This window comes from Schistocerca americana, chromosome 1 (assembly GCF_021461395.2).
Source record: "Schistocerca americana isolate TAMUIC-IGC-003095 chromosome 1, iqSchAmer2.1, whole genome shotgun sequence".
Taxonomy (NCBI): Eukaryota; Metazoa; Arthropoda; class Insecta; order Orthoptera; family Acrididae; genus Schistocerca; species Schistocerca americana.
Genome location: NC_060119.1, coordinates 172,182,188 through 172,197,900, shown reverse-complemented (window position 1 = coordinate 172,197,900; position 15,713 = coordinate 172,182,188). Strand labels below are relative to the sequence as shown.

Here is a 15,713-nt window from a genome sequence, read left to right as displayed (position 1 = left end):
ACAGACCCAAATTTCACATGAAGTAAATTGCCACCAGTCTCTCGAAGTGAGGATGTTCTCACAAAGCACACAATAAGATCACTGAAAAGATTGTTTAATTCTGAGTGAAGTTTATGAATAAGTGGGGCTTCTTGTGGCAGGAACAGATTTAAGGAGTTGAGAAGTGGAAGAACAAAGCTGAGAAACAAAAGATAAACCGTAGTAGACGGATTTTCAATCTGTGATTTAAGCTTGTAGAAATTCTCAGGTGGCCTTATCAAGATATGATTCACAGAAGAATGGTTCCACTGTTCTAAGACCCTTAATACACACTGTAGCACAGACAACCACCTCATGGAAACATTCTTCAATATTTTGTGTGGCTTTTCAAAGACTTGCTGACATATCTTTAAAGCATTTTCATCTCCCAATGATTTAGTAAAAATGTTAAATTCTTGATTTTTGGCAATTGTCTCTTCCACCATGCACAACTGAATAATCCCTGCTACGCACACACTACGTGAATTAAATTTGGAGGAGCGTCGTAAACATGGCCATGCTTTTGAGTATTCCTCCCTAAATTTTTGAACAATTCTTGGTTTCTTAACAGTGTCATTTTGCTGCACCTAGAATCACTGCACTGTTTATTTCAAAATCTTTCTAACATATTTCTTCAACACCATCTTAGTATGCACAAGAATAAAATTCTATGTTAATTTTGTTTATGAGAAATAACTCTTGTTAATATGTCACACACATACACATTATTCCCTAAACACAGCTTGACTCCAATTTGTTTTCACAACAAGACAAAAATATCTCCACAGGAGCTCACCAGGAAGAGTGATCATGTGGCTAGCAAGAGAATAACTATGTAAGATATACCACTTCATGCCTGGTTATGTGTTGAGTGAAGTCATATACCACATATGGTATTTTGTGTAATCAAAATTCTACGAGGGTCAGAGAAGGACAAATACACTACCTGTTTATGAAAAATGTGAAAAGAAATATTGTTGAGAATTCAAATTGTAAAAAATTATTTTCTGTTGTGCCTCCTTTTCAGCACTTTATGAGCTTACACCTATAAATCAATAAAAAAAATTGAAAGAATGGTAATTTTTGCCATGTCATTCATAAAGCCATAATTATGGGTGGAAATTTGCCATTGTTATAATTGATTCAAAATAGTTGGCATCTTTGCCCTGTGTATAATATGCAGCTGAACATAAACATGCTTGATTCCAATAACTGCTTCACACACCTGGCCATCTGTATCCTCTCCTCCAGCACCAGTTTTTCTGAACAGCACTGATGAGAGATATCCTTATAAAACATTTTCCACTCCCAAAATCATCCAAGCCTCAACTTATGGTAATTTACTGTCCCCACATCTTGCACCCAACAGTTTCTGCCTCCTCTGTTCTATCACCTCCTCCAGGTCATGCCCCCTCACCCTCAATGTGCACCACTCTCTACCAAAGCACACACTGTCTTTTCTACTTCGCTGCTCCTCTCAATTTCAGCTCCACCCCCCACTCCCTCCCACCCCCACAGCCTCTTTACGCCATGCCTGGGAGCCTTATCTTGCCACCATCTACTCCCTGAATGATCTGCCAGACAATGCTGACATCTCTGCCCCCACCTGTAACTTGTTATCCCTTGCCCTTCCCCACCCTGGATTGCTGCTTCTGTTCGAAATGACACAGCTGCAGTGAGGTTGTATTGGCCGGAGGTAGAAGTCATGCGTGTGGGAGGTATGGTTCCTTGTGTGATTGTGTTTTTTTTTTTTTTCCTTTCTGAGCAATGATTTTATCGAAAACTCAATTGGTACAAACTTTTCTTTATGCCTGTCTGCAACTCAATGTGTCATCTTTAGAGTGAGTAAAAATCTATCCTTATCATAATATTGTTGATATTCCCACCAGGACTGTCCATTGTATAATTAAGGGGCATTCAATTTAAGGGGCATTCAATTTATTAATGATGTTATAGCTTTGTGTAAATACTGCTTACATGTTATGTCCTCTTATTTTCTGAGGTCAGTGCATTCTATTTTGTCAGAAAGCGAATGGTATGAGATTTCAAGAATAAGAGTCTTCCTTAGCAGCCAAAGACCTGTTTAAACAATATCAGGCCTGAGGCCAAAGAATGAAAGCTATTTGGAACATAGGCATATAAATATGTTAAAATGAAAGTATTTAATAATTTTAGGTTGATAAAAATGCTACTGTTAATAATGAACTGTATATGTACATCAATTTATTATTTCTTGGCTAGACTTTTATATATTCAGTAACTTATACAGCCCTTTCAAAAATTTTTGAGTTAAACACAGTTGTTGTTCCTGGTGCAGAAGTTTATTCTCTCAGATTGCATAAAAATGCCCAATGATTACTAGTTTCAGTGAAATTAAATCACTATCTCAGATTACTTGTATAGAAAAAAAATTTTACCGGGCCAATCCATTTTGTCAACTATTCGCATTAATTGGACACCTTATAAAGACGATATTCCACAATATTATCTCCTGTCATACTATAAAAGAATAGCTCTGCAAACAGTGCACAACAGTCACAAATAAAATACACAAAACATGTATACAATCCTTTCATGTTGTGGCCTTGTAAACAAAGACACAACAACTTGTTGACAAGGGCACAACATGAAAGAATTTTATACACATCTTATGTATTTTATTTGTAACTATCAAACAATGGAAACTCCAGGTAGGAATATCAATGTAAGCTAAGATAGATTGCTACTTACTGAAAAGATGACACATAAGTTGCAGACAGGGACAACTAAATTGTGTAAATGTCTCAAGTGTACCTGTCTGGAACTTAACGTATCATCCTTATGGTACTTAGCAATTGTTTTGTGACTATTGTGCACTGTTCACAGAGCTACACTCTTATTGCACAATGAGAGACAGTGTTATGGAATATCATCTCCATAAGTTGTGTCCAGTTTAATGAGAACAGTCGACGAAATTGACTGGCCCTGTAAAACTTTTTTCTGTACAAAAGATCTGAAGATTGAGATTTAATTTTGCTGAAACTATTAATCATTGCGTGCTTTTATGCAGTCCAGGCAAATAAACTTCTGCAATAAGAAGGACAAGGATGTCCAAATTCTGAGATTGCCTATAAAATAGCTAACAACATCAGGTAATCATACAATATTTTTGAGATAGCTGTTACTTTTTACACTGGCATATGTTCTTCCCACACTTTCTAGTTGCCGTAAATGTCTTACTAGATTTAGTGTGCATACAGACTTCTACTTTTTCCTTATTTATCTTCTTATTATCAAACATCTCGATTCTCATTACTACATAGCACATCAGTCACATACCACTAAATAACTAGGCACAGAAGGACATATAATATTTCCTTAACTATTTTCAACTTTTCTGAGAAATAATGTGTTGTGATCTATTGATTGGTCACAGTGCTCTTTAAATGCAATGAATTATATAATTATTTTGGAAGGATAAAAATCACAAAAATTGAGTAGTCCTTTTTTCCAAATTAATATAATGATGTCACAATATTAAAAAAGTAAAACATTACATAACAAATAAATATTATTAGAACTATTTAAATTCAGTATGCGTACTTATATATTCTTAAATATGAAATTGGACTGCCTCCCCAAACTGAAATAAGATTACATGAACTTGATGTAATTATTTCCCTTTCTACAGGACAGTGGCCACAATTATTCACACTATATAAGCAATGCTTATAATAAGTTGAAGCTTCAATTTAAAAATATGATGAAAGCTAAATACTAATGCAATGTATATACATGCAAGCAGGTATTACAATATCAAAATACAGCAAAAATCGCCTATAAAAGGAACTTCATTTACCTGTTGTTGCGCCTGTGCTTCCCAACACCAATTTAACCACCAGGAAGAGGAGCAAAATAGACAGAAAAAATACACACATTAAAAACCAAATGACTGCTTTAAGCAGTGCAGTCACAAACACAATTTATATAATATCTCTAAAATGCCAATAAACTAATGTTAAAAAAGTGTTTGCATTCCCATTTAAAGTTACATATTATCACTTTACAAAGTCTGTTAAAAAAATTAGAGATCATATTTTTTTAAAGATCTTAACTCCTCTTATAACTCTAGAGCTTTCTTCAGTCCCGTTTTCCCATTTCTGGGAAGTATTCTTACATACAACTCCTGGAATCATCAAACAATGTCATAAATTTTTCTAGATGCCTTCAATCTGTCTGAATCACTTTCAGTTTAATGAGGATTTAAACTGAGGAACTAAAAAGAATTAACTGCGCGAGGAAAAATTATTGTTTATTTACTATGAACATGGAACTTTCTGAACAGACCTTGTACAACAAAATCTATAACATAAAGTTTACAGAACTTCAATCACACAAGCAAGATTACAAGACAAACATATCCATTGCATCACACAACATAAGACATTTTGCTGCTCCTCATCTAGGTGGCACATTAAATAACAGCCAAAATAGTGACCTTACCAGAGTACCTTCTGGGAGGGGGCAGGAAGAAAGACAGTAACATTTAGAATCAGAGAAATGTCTTAAGATTAGATTCTCCACCTCTCTGATCACAATAAGTGAGAAAGGAAAAACTATAGGAAGTTATAATGCGTGCAAATGGGAGCAAAGAAATTGAACTGAAGCCCAGGCTAAAGGGGAGAGTAAAATTATTGGCTAAGATATAGTGAAATGCCACGATTATTTCAAATTTTCATGTTTTGTCTTCTATGATTTCATGTTTATTTTGGTAAGCACAACGATTTAATATGTCATATCAACATATTATTATCTGGAAATGTCAATTTAGAAGCATAGGTTTGGAAAACTTTTAAATTCACTTTAAAAGTAAAAAATCTGTAATGTGGCTAGTATTTTAGAGCACTAAATCTTGGACATAAATGTGACACATCCCGACATAGCTCAGTCTTCGTATACATACACGACTGGGTGAAAATCAAATTAATATACAGATTTTCAGGAAACTTGTTCAGTAAGATTCACATTTCATATTTAATTTTAATTACAAACTATATGCACATACAACAAGCTTTATACACAAGGTACAGGTCTGTAAATTATGTTGCTCAATTTTGCTGACAGTGGAATATCAATTCTACTTAATTTGTTGTGTTAAAAACGTTGCACATACTGTAATGCATTTATTCAAATTCTTTAAAAACCTACATGCTGCCTCTAAATTTCATTTATCCTTTCCTTCTTTTAACATGGTATGTTTCAGTGCCTATAAACCATCTTCAGTATGTCTCACTTCATTTCAAATTGAGTTCCTTTGATATTGTTTTCTTGTGGCCTGTTAATCATCAGCCGTTATGAATTCAGTATGGGGCAGTGAAAAGCACTGGGGAAAAAAAAGACTTTATGTCCTGAGCACGACTTTGCAGGTATACAAATGTGACAATACAGGGCAGAAAAGACACTTTCTAGGAATTTTAACAAATTTGTGAATGTTTGAAATGTTATTACATCATTGCTTTTCCATAAGTGCAAATTTTTTAAAAAAAGATTGGAGAACCAATAATAACTATGCATGCAGTGATTTCTGTCACAGAAGATGTTGTTCAAATGTAAATATATTCCGCTATCTCTCAACAGTGATAATAATGCAATATTTTTTTCTCTGTATTTTCATAAATAGTAGAACCGAACTTTGCATAGACCTTTTTTTCCTTCTTCAGACTTAAATATATTTCATTAGGTCGGAATACATCTGATTTATGGTCACTGCCAGCTGATTAGTGGTGCAAGTTAGAAAGTGACCTACACATAAATGTGAGGTTACTGCTTATCACTCTTTTAGTATTGTGTCACAGCAATAAATCACTACACTTAACTACCAAATCCACTGAACTAATAGCTTGGTCAGTACAGCATCAAATGGTACACAACAGCCACCAATAACATTCAACATGCAATATCTGCCACCCAGCATTGTGTATCAGACATGTTACAGTCAACAAAATGTGAAATATGAACAACAACACATGATTAGTTATACAGTATGAACTACATGAAACTCTCATTGCCACAAACCAGTAATTATGCTTACAGACTCAACTCCAGATGATGATGATGAGACTGACTTGAGCTTTTAATAAATGAACATATAGTTAACAGGTGAAACGAGGTAAATATTTTGTAAGAGCACATTATTTAATAAAATTATACTTAATCAAATCATACTTGCTGGCACCTTGAAGGTACTTAAAAATACTGAACTCTGACAATTTGAATAAGTCTGCACTGTAAGATTTAACAGGTAAGTCCATTCTTCTTCAACATAACAGAATTCACACAGAGCTAAAGAAAAATCAATAAAATGACAATTTGCTATTTAAATGTGTAGTTAGTGAAGACATATATGTCTGCTTGTGTGTGTGTGTGTGTGTGTGTGTGTGTGTGTGTGTGTGTGTGTGTGTGCGCCTGTCCCTTTTTCCCCCTAAGGTAAGTCTTTCCGTTCCTGGGATTGGAATGACTCATTACCCTCTCCCTTAAAACCCACATCCTTTCGTCTTTTCCTCTCCTTCCCTCTTTCCTGATGAAGCAACTGTGGGTTGCGAAAGCTTGAAATTTGTGTGTGTGTTTGTGTGTTTTTTATTGTGTCTATTTCCAGGACTGGATCAGACTCTGAATGTGGCTCTCCAGCAGGGATACGACTTCCTCAAATCCTGCCCTGAAATGAGATCTAACCTTCATGAAATCCTCCCCACTCCACCAAGAGTGTCTTTCCGCCGTCCACCTAACCTTCGTAACCTCTTGGTTCATCCCTATGAAATCCCCAAACCACCTTCCCTATTCCCTGGCTCCTACCTTTGTAACCGCCCCCGGTGTAAAACCTGTCCCATGCACCCTCCCACCCGCATGAATGGACACAGGCAGACAGTATTTGTTGGTAATGAGGATCACCCTGTGGCTAAACATGCCTTGGTGCATGGCCGGCACATCTTGGCACAGTGTTACACCGTCCGGGTTATCTGGATATTTCCCACTAACACCAACCTATCAGAACTCTGGAGATGGGAACTTGCCCTTCAATATGTCCTCTCTTCCTGTTACCCACCAGGCCTCAACCTCCGCTAATTTCAAGTTGCCGCCACTCATACCTCAGCTGTCATGCAACAACATCTTTGCCTCTTCACTTCCGCCTCGACTGACATCTCTGCCCAAACTCTTTGCTTTTACATACGTCTGCTTGTGTCTGTATATGTGCGGATGGATATGTGTGTGTGTGCGTGAGTGTATACCTGTCCTTTTTCCCCCCTAAGGTAAGTATTTCCACTCCCGGGGTTGGAATGACTCCTTACCCTCTCCCTTAAAACCCACATCCTTTCGTCTTTCCCTCTCCTTCCATCTTTCCTGATGAAGCAACCGTGGGTTGCGAAAGCTTGAATTGTGTGTGTGTGTGTGTGTGTGTTTGTGTCTCTATCAACATACCAATGCTTTCGTAATCACAACTAACACACTCATGATCACTGTTTCTGGCCACTGAGACCACACTGCTACAGCAGCTGAGTCTGATGGGAGAAGCAACCTGTTGGTAGTGGGGGTAAGGAGGAAGCTGGAGCAGGCATGGGGAGCAATAGCAGGATAAGGATGGGAGGGAACTTGTGGCAGCATGCAAGGATGTAGTGGTGACAGCATAGGGCTGGGTCGTGAGCTATGTGCAGTCATTAGGCTAGGGCAGGAGGGAGGGGTGGTAGGTAGGAAAAGGAGAGTAGGGAAAAAAGACTAGTGGGTTTATCGGTGGAACAGAATGCTGTGTAGTGCCCAAGTGAGAGCAGGGAACAGGACACATGGGAGGAGGACAGGGGGTTATGGAAACATAGAATTTTGCAGGGAGAGTTCCCACCTCAACAATTTCGAACACTTGGTGTTGGTAGGAAGGATCCAGATGGCACAGGTTGTGAAGCAGTCATTGAAGTGAAGCATGTTGTGTTGGGCAGCATGTTAAGCAGCTGGGTAGTCTACTGTCTCTTGGCCAAAGATTGACGGTGGCCATTCATGTGGGCAGATAGCTTGCTGGTAGTCATACCCAAGTAGAAAACAGCACAGTAGTAGCAGCTTCATTTGTGACTTTTCTGAATAACAACACATGACTGCTTGATGAGACAGGTGATGCTTCTGACAAGACTGGAGTACATTATGGTGGGAGGATGTATGGGACAAGGTCTTGCATCTAAGTCTATTGTAGGGATATGAGCTATGAAGAAAGGGTTGGGAGCAGGTGTGAAGTAAGGTGGACAAGGATACTGCATATGTTTGGTGAACAGGGGAATACCCCTGCAGGAAGGGTGGGATGGAAAGTGGGTAGGATTTTCCTCATTTCAGGGCATGACAAGAGTTAGTCAAATCCCTGGGCAGAGAATGTGATACAGGTGTTCAGTCCCAGGTGGTGCTGTTTAATGAGGAGAGTGATCCTTTGTGGCTGAACAGTGGGAGTGTACGAGATGGTTAGTGATTGGAGAGGCAAGACATCGGAGATCTGTTTCTGTACAAAGTTGGGAGGGTAATTTCAGTCTGTGATGGTCTTAGTGAGACCCTCTGTATATTTGGAGAGGGACAGATTGTCACTATAGATGTAAGAGCCACAGATGGCTAGGCTGTATGGAAGGGACTTCTTGGTGTGGAATGGATGGCAGTCTTGAAGTGGTGGTATTGCTGATGGCTGGAAGGACTGATGTAGGACTGATGTAGCTACCTTTGATGTGGATGTCAACATTGAAAAAGGTGATTTGTGGGATTGAGGAGGACCAGGTGAAGAGAATGGGGGAGAAGATATTGAGGTTCTGAAGGAATGTGGATAGGGTGTCCTCATCCTCAGTCCAGATCATGAAGATGTCTTCAATGAACTTGAACCAGGTGAGGGGTTTGGGATTCTGGGTGGTTAGGAAGGATTTCTCTAGAATGTCTTGGCATAGGATGGTGCCATGCGGGTGTCCATTACAGTACCACAGATATGTTTGTATGTTAGTGCAGGGGGAGATGGTATTAATGGTGATGAGCAGGGCACATTGTGGTGAAAGAAAAAGAACTGCAAAGAGTCAGTGGAAGAATGGTTGGTGTCTTTTATATAAGAGGGTAGGTGACAGGTAATAGGCTGAAGATGTTGTTCCACAAGAGCACAGATTCTCCCAGTGGGGGCACAGTAACTGGCCACCATGGGGGCTTCCTGTGTGTGGGGAGTGGTAGGTGTGTGGACCGATATAGACTCAGCAGAGAGGTTCTAGGATGATACTAAGGATTTTGGAGGGCATTGGATATGCTGTTGGATTTCTGCAATGTGGTCATTTCGGGAGCATTTGTAGGTGGATGATCAGGAAGCTGGTGGGGTCCCTCCACCAGGCAATCCCTGCAGTTCAAAACCACAATGGTGCAGCCTTTGTTGTCAAATATGGTTATAAGATCGGGATCAGTTTTTTGTGGTGAACTGCAGTTCTTTCTGTGGGCGTACAATTAGTTTCCAAGTTGAGGGATTTGGGAAATGAAGGCGAGGCAAAGCTTGAGCATAAGAAATTCTGAATTGATAACGGGGGTGATTTTTGGGCAGTGGGAGTGGATCACAGTTGGATGGAGGAGTGAACTGAATCTGGCAGGGTTCAACATTGGCTTTAGGTTGAGTCTGATTGGTAAGGTTGGTGGCAAAAAAGTGTTTCAACTGTAGGGGGAAGAAAAGAAGGTCTTTAACAAGTCCAGCATGACTGAATTTCATAATGGGACAAAAAGTAAGGTGCTTTGAAAGGACCAATACTTATGTGGGACTAAAATCTTTTGGTGGAAAGATCATGATTCTGTTCTCTGCCTGATTAGGTTCTGGATTCTGTATGGTGATCGGAGAGAGTTTCTGAGGGATCGGTAAACATAACAGATCTGTGACGCAGGTTTCGTCAGCTGTGAGGGGATGCAAGGGAGGGTTGGAGGATCTTATGGAGGTGGCAGATAGTGGTTGTCCAAGGTGAACAGGTTGGAAAGTTTTTGAGGTGGCATTGTGCGTGCTGCTCTGGTTCCTGGTTGGCAAAAGTTTCAATTTGAGAGATGTGATATAGGAATTTGAGATTGCAGATCAGGAACATTTTATGGGTGTAAAGAATATATTGCAAGGAGGTTTGCTGATTTACTTGGTTCTGCAGGACTAGGTTGGTTAGGGCTCTGGACTAGCAGAACTTGAACAGGTAGAGGTCATTGTGGAATGAGAGTTTGCAGCCAAAGATGGGTAATTTGATGCTAAGGCCATTTGGTGGGATTTCATGAGCTGAGCAACAATACAGGAGAAGTAGCTGTGACTGGGTTCTGATTAGAGACAAGGAAACTTTTCTGTATTGGTGCAGATGGAAGGAGTTAGAATCGATGGTGGAGTGTAATAAACAAGTAATAATATGTAAATTACATAAAAATACATGTGAAAAACTCATAAAAATATGCAAAATACTTAAAACCTGGTCCCAACCTTGTAATCCTAAGTACCGACAAAGGCTTCACCACTGTGGTTGTGAACCACAAGGATTACCTGGGGAGATATGTTCACCTACAAACCCTGCCACAGTGACCCCTATGCAGAAATCCATCACAATTGCCAGTCCCTCCTCAAATCCTTAGGCCCATCCCAGAACCTCTCCTCTGAGTCCATCACACTGCTCGCTCCCTCCACTCCCCACAATTCTACCTTCTACATGCTTTCCGAAGTTCATAAACCCAACCACCCAGGACACCACATTGTGCCTGGTTGCTATACCACCATGGACTAACACCTTCAGCCTCCTATATAAAAGACAACAATGATCTCCTCCACAGACTTCCTGCTCCTCTACCACACAGTGCTCTACTCATCACTGTTCAATACTCATCACTGTTCAAACCACCCGCCCCTACACTAACATCCCAAATGCCCATGGCTTTGCTGTTATTGAATACTATCTCTTTGAATGCCTGACTGACTTCAAACCTGAAACCTTCCTGATCACCATGACCAACTATAACCTTGCTCACAATTACTTCACCTTTGAAGGCATCATCTACTAACAAATATGTGGTACACCAACAGGCACTCACATGGCACATCCTATGCCAACATATTCATGAACAATCAAGAGGAATCCTTCCTAACCACCCGGAATCACCTGGTTCACATTTACTGATGGCATCTTCGTGGTCTGGAGTGAAGCTAACCTACTCTCATTCCTTCAGAACTTCACCATCTTCGCGCCCATTCACATCACCTGGTCCTCCTCTACTCGACAAGCACCTTCCCGATGTTGATCTCCACCTCAAAGATTGTTACATCAGTGCATCCATCCATACCAAACCTACAACCACCAGCAATACCTCCACTTTGGCAGCTGCCCCCAATTCCATACCACAAAGTCTCTTCCATATAGCCTAGCCACCTGTGGCCACTGAATCTGTAGTGACAATCAGTCTCTCTCCAAATATACCAAGGATCTCACTGACATCTTCACAGACCAAAATTAGCCTCCCAACCATATACAGAAACAAATTTCTCATGCCTTGTCTCTCCAGGCACCGACCACCTCCCAAATTCCCACTGTCTGACCATGAAAGAGCACTCCCCTTGCCAATTAGTGCCACCCAGGATTGGCACAACTGATTCACATTATCTGATAGGGCCTCAACTACCTCTCACTGTGCCCTGAAATGTGAAACACCATACTCAATATTCTTCCCAGCCCTCCAAAAGTGATATATTGCCAATATGCAATATGCAGTATCCTCGTCCATTCCTACTCCCAAATCCCTGCCTCATGGATTGTAACCTTGCAACAGACCTAGATGCGACCTTGTCCCATACATCCTCCCACCACCATGTACTCCAGTCTGGTCAGATGCATCACCTGTTCTGTCAAAGGCAGAGCTACCTGTGAAAACAGTCATGTGATGTACAAACTAAGCTGCAACCACTGCACTGTTTTTTTACTTGGGCATCATAATCAATGAGATGTGTGTCTGCACCAAGAGCCACCGATAAACAGTGGCCATGAGACAGCTGGACCACCCAGCTGCTGAACATGCTGCCCAACATAATTTGGTTCACTTCAATGACTTCTTCATAGACTGAGCCATTTGGATCCTTCCTACCGACACCAGCAGTTCTGTATCACACAGGTGCTCCCTGCAATATAACCTATGTTTCTATAGCTCTCTGGCTATGATCTTCACTAGTTTCTGTCCTTCACCCACCTATCCCCTTTCCCTGCTCCCACTCCAGGTCCACACAGTCTCCTGTTCCGCCAACACACCGACCAGTGTTTTTGCCCTCCTCTACTTCTCTCTGCTCCCTCTCCTCCAACCATCTGACTGCACCTAGCAGACCTATGTTGTCACCATCATGCCCCTGCATGCTCCCACTATATCTTCCCCCACCCCTATGCTGCTATCCCTTCTCCTCCCCATCTCAGCATCCTTGTTACTCTGACTGCCCAAAGATTGTGTCTTCCATCAGGCACAGTTGCTATATGCAGTCCAGTCTCAGTGGCCAGAGACAGCAGCCATGTGTGTGTAAGTTGTGCTTGTGTGAATGTGTATGCGAGTGTGTGTGTGTGTGTGTGTGTGTGTGTGTGTTTTGGTTAAGAAACATATTACTCTACAACTGTTAACAGTTTCTCCTGTGTTATTAAAATTCTTCCCGTAATTCCATAATTTTTATGACTGCCACAAATTTCACATATAAACACAGTGCCTTACAGACCATTTATGTGGACATGCAACACAAATACTTACATCCCAGAACACTGCGACAAAACAGGCTAAGGAGTTATCACATGAATGCAAGTTGGAAGACTATATGGTCCTCATAATATCTATTTAGCGAAGACAAATAGCTTACATACAACGGTATTTAATAAACATGAATAAACACAATGTACTGCACAACAGATATTGTACAAACATACTGCCAGTTTTGATATAAGACTATTTTTGTTGATGATTTAGTACTTAACAGTTTAAACAAATACACAGCTATGAGTGATAAAAATAATTTTAGTATCTAATCCAAATAATCTAATCCAAATAATTTTAGTATCTAATCCAAATTGTTACAAACAGTTACCATACTTGCAGTGAGAACATTGCATATGTAAGGAAAACATGAGTGTATGAAAGAATGAAACTTAAATTAATAAATAAAATGTAAAGGGTCTACCCCGTTACTTGTTAACAAGCATAAGATAAAGAGTGGAGACAAATTAAAACTGACACCCTTCATGTAAGATATTCCAATTCATTAATGGTTATAAAATACAAGATAAGAGACTGTTGTTAAAGGCAAGAGATAATTATATGTTCTTTGAAGATAACTAAGGTTGGAAAACAGACATGACAAGAGTATGAACTCAGTTTCTGAGAGAAAAGTTTACTACAGGAAAATGTATAGTAGTTTAAAGTAATAAACTAATAAGGAATAATAGAAAAATAAGGTACAGAAGGTGTGCAAAGAGTGTTGGGAAGCAAGAATGTGTGATTTAAAAATGCAGGTGCGAAATTCGCTGAATGAAGCATTGAGAATGTAAGTTTTTGATGCAATGTGAAGGATGTTCATATTCTACATTGGGTGGTACAAATGGCAATAATATGCTTGCCTCTATACGTACAATTTGGTTATGTTTAAGCTCTAAATGGACGAAAACACCCAGTGATATCAGCCTGCAGTCTGAAGTTATTAATTTCTCCATCAGTTATGGAAACTCCACGTAAGAATATCAACAATGTAGAAAAGGACAGATTGCTACTTACTGTAAAGATTACACATTAAGTTGCAGACATGCACAATTAAAAGACAGTTCTCATAAGCTTTTGGCCACAGCATTCAACAGAAAAACAGTTCTCATAAGCTTTTGGCCACAGCCTTCAACACACGCGCACACACACACACACACACACACACACACACACACACACACACCAATCATTCAGACAAGCAAGCACACCGCACGCACACATGGCCACACACCTCACGCACACAAGGCCACCAACTCTGGCCAGAATCATTCTGGCCAGAGTTGGCAGTCATGTGTGCATGAAGTGTGCTTGCTTTTGTGAATGAATGGTGTGTGTTTCTCTTTTTTTAATGAAGGCTGTGGCCAAAAGCTTACCTGTGTCTTTTAATTGTGCCTATCCACAGCTTAATGTGTAATCTTTACGGCAAATAGCAATCTGTCTACCAAAGAGATTCTTTTCATTTGCATGAAGGAAATATATCACATCTGTTTCAGTACCTATTTTAACTTTTACAAGTTCTTATCATTTTATGATAGGGATAAAAATTGTCACAAAATTGTTTACCAAAAGGAAGGGTGTGAAAGACATAAGTAGTTGTTTACTGAGTAAACTGCTGCTACAAATAAACACATACTGCCACAGTACTTACTACCACACAATCTTCATGCATCACATTGAAGTCTTTGTGAATTATCACGATACACAAATTCTTTGAGTCCACTAAACACAAAATAATAGACAGTGAATCAGATAGAGGATTCCGGCAGCATGTGGCAACAATATGAGTCCAGTCTATCATAAGCTGTGCCCACCCCCACAAATTATAGTGAATAGGTGGGGAGGCGAGGGCCAAATATTCACCTCGATTGGGGGTGGGGAGTTAACTTATCACGGATTGAACTCACCAACAAATATAAAAGTGTAGTTATACTGATCCACAATGAATTAAGGGCTACCCACTGTCTGATGTGACTCCACCAACTATGTTCCAAAGAGCACATACGTCTTTTAACAATATCCTACACAAACTCAACAGGCCTTGGGTTGGTAATTTTGATGCCATGACATGACACCATCAATCTGCAGGGCATCCATAGATCCACTTTGATAGAATTCAGAAGAAATCAGCTAATGCATAGTATTGTTGAGATACTTGTCTACAACGGTGTCTACTTAGTAGTGTGATCATCATAATGTAATGATACTACTACAGATGTAAATATATATATTTTTGAACATGTTTCTAAAGTATATTAAAATCATTGTTCATACTTCATTTAAAGACAGTAATTTCAGCATTCACAATATTAATGTTAATACAACTGAATGTATAAATATAAATAAAAAAATAGGATGTATATATGTTCAGCATCTCTCCTCCTAAACCATTGGACAGATCTCAACCACACTTGGGTAACATACTGCTTGCTAGCTGACCATATGAGAGTCAGCCCTATGGTGGTAGGAACTTTCTGCCTCCCATAGGAGGAGAGATCTGGGCAAAAAAGTGTTTTCCAACGCAGATGCATTTAGGCTGCCCTGATGGCAGGCATGTTATGTGGGTAGTATTGGCATGCCTTGCAGAGGCTACATATGCGGGAGGGTCTGGTTGAGGGAGAGGTGGGGGCAGAATGAGATGGGCAGAGAAAAGGGAAGGAAGAAATTGACAGACAGAGAGGGGGGAGGAAGTTATGGACATAGAAAGGGAGAGGAGGGCTTAAACAGAGATAGTGAGGAGGAGGACAAACAGAGAGAGAGAGAGAGAGAGAGAGAGAGAGAGTAGGAGGATGTTGGGGTTGGGTTGTTTGAGGGAAGGGACCAGGTTGTTGGTATCACTGGGTTAGGGAAGGCCGGGGAAGGCCGTGACCTTTCAAAGGAACCATCCTGGAGCGATTTAGGGAAATTATGGAAAACCTAAATCAGGATGGCCGGATGCGGGATAG

At 40.0% G+C, this 15,713-nt stretch overlaps 1 protein-coding gene across 1 annotated transcript in view; it reads right to left on the bottom strand.

Annotated features, from left to right (window-relative positions):
• The window catches only part of LOC124566579 (protein dopey-1 homolog), a 378,074-nt gene that overhangs the window by 38,858 nt on the left and 323,503 nt on the right, over window positions 1-15,713 (bottom strand). Inside the window, exon 30 of the mRNA XM_047131121.1 lies at window positions 3,857-3,868. Within this exon, the coding sequence (XP_046987077.1) occupies window positions 3,857-3,868 (12 nt within the window). The remainder of the gene's footprint in view (window positions 1-3,856; window positions 3,869-15,713) is intronic.